General features: G+C 32.4%; 2 protein-coding genes across 2 annotated transcripts; both read right to left on the reverse strand.

The window, feature by feature from the left end:
• Positions 1-1,140: 1,140 nt before the first annotated feature.
• On the reverse strand, positions 1,141-2,017 carry LOC105794438 (leucine-rich repeat extensin-like protein 6). The gene has a single exon (XM_012623610.2). The coding sequence runs from the start codon at positions 1,765-1,767 to the stop codon at positions 1,351-1,353; it is 417 nt and encodes a 138-aa protein (XP_012479064.1). The 5' UTR covers positions 1,768-2,017; the 3' UTR covers positions 1,141-1,350.
• A 2,237-nt stretch (positions 2,018-4,254) lies between these two features.
• Positions 4,255-6,375, reverse strand: LOC105794439 (uncharacterized). The gene is made up of 5 exons (XM_012623612.2): positions 6,035-6,375; positions 5,817-5,904; positions 5,633-5,703; positions 5,467-5,523; positions 4,255-4,977 (listed from the first exon to the last, which is right to left on the reverse strand). Exons 1-5 carry the CDS (start codon positions 6,137-6,139, stop codon positions 4,777-4,779), a joined length of 522 nt encoding a protein of 173 aa, XP_012479066.1. The 5' UTR covers positions 6,140-6,375; the 3' UTR covers positions 4,255-4,776.
• Between the last annotated feature and the right edge of the window lie 469 nt (positions 6,376-6,844).

A 6,844-nucleotide genomic window follows, 5' to 3' on the forward strand; every position in this document is an offset into this window, starting at 1 on the left:
AAAATATAATAATATTAACAACTTAATAATGATATTAACTAAAATAAAAATATTTTCTTACTATTTGTGATTGGGTGCCAGATATGTTTGTGATCCAAACAAATTAGTGGTGTTGACATTTTTAAAATATGTAACTTTATCAAATAAAAAATTAATTAATTTAAATAATGAAATAAATTAAAACCTTATAATATTATTAAATTACCATTAAATAACAATTTATTTAACATGAAAATGCCGTTAAACCTATTTAAAAATAAAATAAATAAAAAAACAAATTACCTTATTTTACTTGAAATCTTTAAGATGATGAAAATTGAATAAAAAAATACTAACTATTAAGATAGAAAATTGAGAGAAAAAATTTAAGAAAAAAATGAGAGATTAGAATAAAAATTTATTTAAGATAGAAATGATGGATGAAATAGAATGAAGAAAATACAAGGGAAGGGTTTATATAGGGTTAGGAAATTTAACCCTTAGCTATTTTTTTATTATTTTAATTTATCTAACCATTGGACCAATAGTTAGAAAATCAATGGTCCTATTATAGTCGACAAAAATACATATTCGATCTATTTTTAAAATTAAAGGAACGATATATTTTCTTAATTATTTTTTAAAATGGACATTTGTATCTAATTTTTTGAAAGCTATTAAAATTAAGAAAAATGAAAATTCACCCCATCTCACAACTTTTGATTTATTAAAAAAAGTCTGAAATCCTCAAGAAATGAAGTGCCTAATAGTGCCAAATAGAGTGGGAGACATGGAAAGCTTTGGATTTAGCCAACACTTGTCTATCTTCCTACTTTCGGAGTACCAAAGTGGGATCCATGACTTGGTGATGAAATCGAAGTTGATCACACCCTCTTTCTACCCCCTTCTTCTCTTCTGACACATTTCGTATCACATCTTATACTTACTAAGAATCTTCCTCTGTTTTCTTTTTTATCTTTTTCTATTAATTATAAACCTCTCCATGTGTCCAAGGTGGAGACGCTACCTGCTTGGATCCATAAATAAAGGCTAAAACCGAAAACCCATAGTTTTCGAGCTCTGTTCTTTGGATCCATTAATTTTCCAGAGTTTCAAACATGGTTTCAACAAGAGGAAATAACAATTGAATATTCCAAGCAGTGAGTAAAAATTTCTAATTTCTTTATTATTGATTTGATCAATATCAAGATACAACAAGTAGGAAAGCTAGTAGGTCCTAAAGCTTTCTCCTTGGGCAAAAAACCCACCTGTTTTTCTTGTACTTGAAATAAAAATACCAATTGTACTTACTACATGCAAATTCTTGTACAAACATCCTTACCACCCTCCAATCCCAAATCAATACCCCATTCAGAAAGCAAGAAGGACCAATAATCCAGAGACCAAAGCCAGTAACCCCACCTCAAATTTGCGGCTTGCAGCACCGAAATTTTGGTCAATAGGGTACAGGTTCCCCGGTGGACCAGTTATGTAGATAAAGGAAGGCGGACTAGGTGGTGGTGGACAGTATTGGGATGGCGACTTTTTTGGTGTAGGTGGCGGAAGAGCGGGCGGTGATGGTGGTGGAGGGCATGGTGGAGGCGGCGACGGTGGTGGAGGACTTTGTACGCATGATGGGGTACACTTGATGCCTTGATCACCTGGTACTGTGCTCTCGTCAAGCTTCCTTGATTCCAAAGCGTCGATGGGGTATGCAACAGTGGCGATTAGGAAGCTTATGGTCAGAAATAGAAATAGAGGATGGAAATGGTTGGTTTTGATTGACATAGCGGCGAATCGGATTGGTCTGAGATGAATGAAGAGGTAGACGTGATGTTACCTTAGTATGTGTGCATCAAAGGCTTTGAATGTGAAACGGGGTTTCTTTTGGTGAAACTTGGGAGACCAAAATGAATGAAAAGGAAGATTTTGAGAGGAGGGCCAAATGGCGTGAATGAGATGTGTTCTTAAGGGCTCTTTATTTGTATTTTATTTTATTTTTCTCTAATTATTTGGCTGGAATCCCATTGCATGTGGGAATTATGGGATGGACCAAAAATAAAGGCCCCCCCTTCGTATACGCTTTCCCACTATACTATATTCATTCTTTTAGGGTCACTATATTAATTCATTTGTAAGAAAACTATGGGTTTATTTTTTCTCTTTATTTTTAAACTATGGTCTCGTTTTCATCAATTAAAGGTGAGGGTTCAATTAAATCGATTAAATTTTTTTTGAGTTAATCAAGCTGATGAGTCCTATTTTATCATCCTAACTTGATTTGAAATCTTATTGAATCGAGTCAAGTGAAATGAACATCAAATCAAGTGAAATAAAATTTAAATTAAGTCGAGTGAAATTGTTCAAGTTAAATTAAAAAATTAAACATGTCAAATTAAAATCTAGTAAACTTTTTCAAAACAAAATAAGGGTAAAATAAAATATATTTTAGTATAATAAACTTGAATCACTAATTAACTTATTTAGATCTCAAAATTATTATTTCGAAAGTTTATAAAATTTTAACTTTCTTTATAAATTTTTAGAATTTTTATATTTTGTAAAATATATAAAATTTGAAACATTATAAATATTTTGAAATTTGAAAATTATTTTAATTTTTTTTGTAAATTTTGTTGAGAGACAAACCAATTTGTTTATTTTTAAAATTGACAGGGGTCAAAGGAGTATATACACTAATTGTAAAATTCAACTTGACTATAACTCGAAACTCGAATTACTTATTTGAGTTGACGTGAAGAAGTTGAATAACTCAATTCGATTCAATATTTTTAAATTAAATCGAGTTTTATTCATCCTTAATTACCATTGCTACCGATGTCTTCCGTAAGCTAAGTTTTGTTTTATTTTGTTAATTAAGAATATAAATGATTGATTTGAAATATTGGAAAGAACTGGCAAATGGTGAGAAAATGAAAATGGACTAAAATTTAGAAAAAACATTTTGGATACTAAAAATTCAACATTTATGAACAATTAAGTCTCCATGTTGCATGCACATGATTTGTGCATTAGAAAGAAATCCCTAATAATTTAAATTTTGGTAAATAAATATTAGACCTTTGATATTGGTACTTACAATTATATACGTCGGAAATATATTAATTATCAAATCAAATAAATTAGAGATGATAAAGTGCCAGCTAACATGCAAAATATATCTCATTTTGCATGAAAGCCATAAGTGATTTGAGGTTGGATTTTCTTAATAATTTGTTTAATTTATTTTTTATTATGATTTTTTGGGTCTGAAGAAAAAAAATGAATATGGAGTTTTGAAAGAGGTCAAAGAGTTGACTAATTTGGACATGAATTTTGATCATATTGAGGCCATAATCATATTAATATAATTTTCTTCATGCTTTGTTTAATGATGGTGGTTTCTGGGTAGATGTTTAAATGAAAAAGAAAAATCATTGAAGATGAATAAATGGTCATTGAATATCATAAAAGAAGAAACACCTGTCACTATCCCCAGAATATTAGAGCTTTAAACAGGGAAAAATGCCAGATGGACAAGTGGACATGGTGGGTGAGTCGCAGCACAGAGATAACCATCCACATTCAGCCTAACCTTTATCACCCTCCAGCTGCTTCTTCTTATTTCTTCCAATCTTCTCAAATTTTCTTGGCATCTACTTTTTCATACTTGGCACTTCTTGGAGGGTTTTTTTCTTTAATTTCATTTCATTTTCTTTTCTATGACAATTTGATTGAATTGAAGAGGACAAAATGATGGGTTGGTTAAAAGAAACATAGAATTTGACCATTAATGCAGTGAGGTTAGGTGGATGGTGTAGAAAAGGTTGGAAAAATATGTAAATTAAACCCCACTAGAGGGGTGAGGTTTAAACAATGAACACTGCCATATATCTCATTTTTCTAAGACTTATATTTTCGTTATTCGTAAAATCTAATATTTTTATTGACAGTATAATAAATAAGTCATAATTTTGGTAATGGAGTGAAAAAGGGGCACCGTCCCATCTACTTAAACCATCTTATTAATTCTAGGCACACCCCTTCTTGGGGTCAACTTCCCATCTTACACAAATCTTCATTTGCTTTTGGAACCTTCCTTCCTGCCATTCTCATCATTTCAATGATTGAGTGGACAGATAGACCCAACCATTTTAATATCATCCTTCACTACTAATGTACCAAAACAAAACAAATAAACTAATCTGATTTCTTTAATTTTATAAACCAAAAAAAAAAATATATATCGCAAGAAATATAACAAAGGAAAAAAGATTAAAAATAGAAAATGTTAGTCATTTATGTATTTACAAAATAAATATTGGGTTAAAAAAAAGGATAAATTTAAGCATCTCTTCTTAATATTATGGATGTCCACAACAGATTGAAGATCATACCACATCCAAGTTCCAATGCATAAAACCTTGCAGTCCGCCTTTACACTTGAATGCAAAAGCTCATACAACCGTTCAAACCTGTGGAGAAACACTTATTAACTACACTCTACAAACAACCATTTTTCTCAAGAAACCAATTTCGGAAGATTAAAAAAAAGGCTTCCCCTTCTCATTTGGTTAAACTACAATTAATGAAATTGCACCAAAGATGAGGAGTGTTAGATGCCCAAGCAATCTGATCTTGCCATGCCAAAACTGAAGATCCAAATCCCAAAAATACTAGCACATCCCTCACTAATATCCAACAAGTGTGACCATCCCATCCCCATTCATTCAGGGTTGTGTTTCCAAACGTTCCAGAAGCTCCAATGGCTTTCGAGATCAATACAATGATAATGTTTCAATAACTTCTGGTTTCATACATATTGAACCCTGTTACTCCCAAACCTCCGGGTCTATCACTCATTCCACTTGAATCCCATTTTGTCCTCTTTGAGCTCCCACCCTCTTCAATCGGCCCACAGAACCATGACGGTGATTCAAATCCTTGTGCCATATCCCATAGCATTTTCTGCAACTCCTCCAGGCTGCAAACTTTCTCCTGTTACCACAAATTATAGGAAACAATGTTAACAGTTTCACGAATAAATCCTAATTACGTAGTATTTGGTTGTCACCTTAAATATTAAGGAGCTATAGTTCCCTGAACAAACAAATACAACTTGAAAAGCTAGTCTTTCTATGCCACCAGCTCCCCTCATGGCCATCATTGGCGCTTGAAACATTATGTCAAGCAACAATCAAGTCCTTTGTATTTTTTTTTTTTGGGGGGAGGCGGGTACAAATATCATCATTTGTAATGATGTTTATACCATATCATGCAAAAAAATGAACCTTAAATTCTAACCAAACAAGATTTATACTTTTAATGATTTTTCATCTTTTGGATCAAATCAATCAGGTTCCTTCTCCTCAATATACAAAAACTTGGAAACGAGATCTAATTTCGGTAGTAATGTAACATGATAACATTTTCTACTGCCATTTTGAAAGAAAATTGAGTATTTAAAATGTAGGACAAATGTATTACCTCTTTCCTCGTTTGAGACATGAGAGAGATCATTTCCTCCATAAAATCAGAAAAACCCTGTAAAAAGAAAACTCCAATGTTTCATTCAACTGTTACCAAACTACTGAAGGGAAATGACATTAAAGGAAAAACCAACATTTCTGAAAAAAGAAAAAAAAACACCCACCTCATCCTCTTCATCTTCAGGATCATATAACCCAGCATCGTACAGAGTTCTCTTCCTCTGGTCTGATAAAACTACCAACACAAACAAACTGGAATTAAACCAAGCCAATATAAAACAAAAAAAAAACGTAACCAATAAGGCAAATTCATTAAACTGGAACATTGGGGGATGACGACTTACTTACCCGAATAGGCTTCTTGAATTTGCTGGAATTTATGCTTAGCTTCACTCAATAGAGAAGGTGTTCTCGTCCACCTATCTGGATGCCATTGCTGCTCCTCATATTTACAGAACAAACAAACCATAAGTTGATGTTCTTCAGACTTCTTATACAACTGCAAGGATGCTATAAAAAAAACCCCAGAGATCATTGGCTCAATGTTGAAAAAGGAAAAAGCTTACCATTGCAAGCTTTCGATAAGCACGCTTTATATCTTGAATAGAAGCATCAACCTTGACCCCCAGAACGTTATAATAAGAAGGTAAAGCAGGTTCCCCCTCCATCATCACCGACCCAACTTTTATTTCCCAACAGAAAAACAACCAGATATTTAAGAATCAGCGCTGAAAACTTAAAACCGATGATGGTGTTAATCCAAGCATGAAATGGATTGAACATGAAGAGGCGAGCAGAGGGTAATATATAAAGAAAATGGAACGTGGAGGAAGAAAATATCTGGGGAATTTGTTTGATTGATTTGAATCGGGAATGTTCGGGAACTAATGTGTTGTTTCATTGTGGCGACAAAACATGTGGATATATACGCAAAGCGAAGATATTTTGTGCAAAAGATAGGAGATATTTTTGAAAGCTAAAGCTCGCTTTTCAGGCTTCTATATTTCTCCTAGCCTGACGTGACAGTTTTAACCAACACTTGTCATGCTGACACCTGGAAATCTTATATTCTCGATGAGTTGAGTGATTAATTTTTTTTCATCTTTTTTTAAGAATTTAGTTTTTCATTTTAGATTTTAAAATAATATATATATATATATTGGCCCCTGAACTTATATTTCATTACCTAGTTTGATACTTCCAAGTGCTACTATGGCATTGCTAGCTAATCTAATGGTGCCAAATGACTACTTCTCAATACACCATATGACAAACATAAATTAAAATTTGAAAAATATATAAATTAATTGAAAAGAGTATATTTTTTCCACATCAAAAGAGTATAAATGACTATCTATACATCTTGTGAGTTTTAT

This window comes from Gossypium raimondii, chromosome 3, assembly GCF_025698545.1.
Source record: "Gossypium raimondii isolate GPD5lz chromosome 3, ASM2569854v1, whole genome shotgun sequence".
In the NCBI taxonomy this organism is placed as follows: Eukaryota; Viridiplantae; Streptophyta; class Magnoliopsida; order Malvales; family Malvaceae; genus Gossypium; species Gossypium raimondii.

Excerpts from the sequence above, each read along its gene's own strand:
- LOC105794439 (XM_012623612.2), bottom strand. The coding sequence starts at position 6,139 with ATGATGGAGGGGGAACCTGCTTTACCTTCTTATTATAACGTTCTGGGG. Across the intron at positions 5,905-6,034 it reads CTTATCGAAAGCTTGCAATG|CAATGGCATCCAGATAGGTG; the intron begins GTAAGCTTTTTC and ends TATGAGGAGCAG. Across the intron at positions 5,524-5,632 it reads CTGAAGATGAAGAGGATGAG|GGTTTTTCTGATTTTATGGA; the intron begins GTGGGTGTTTTT and ends TTCTTTTTACAG.
- LOC105794438 (XM_012623610.2), bottom strand. The coding sequence starts at position 1,767 with ATGTCAATCAAAACCAACCATTTCCATCCTCTATTTCTATTTCTGACC.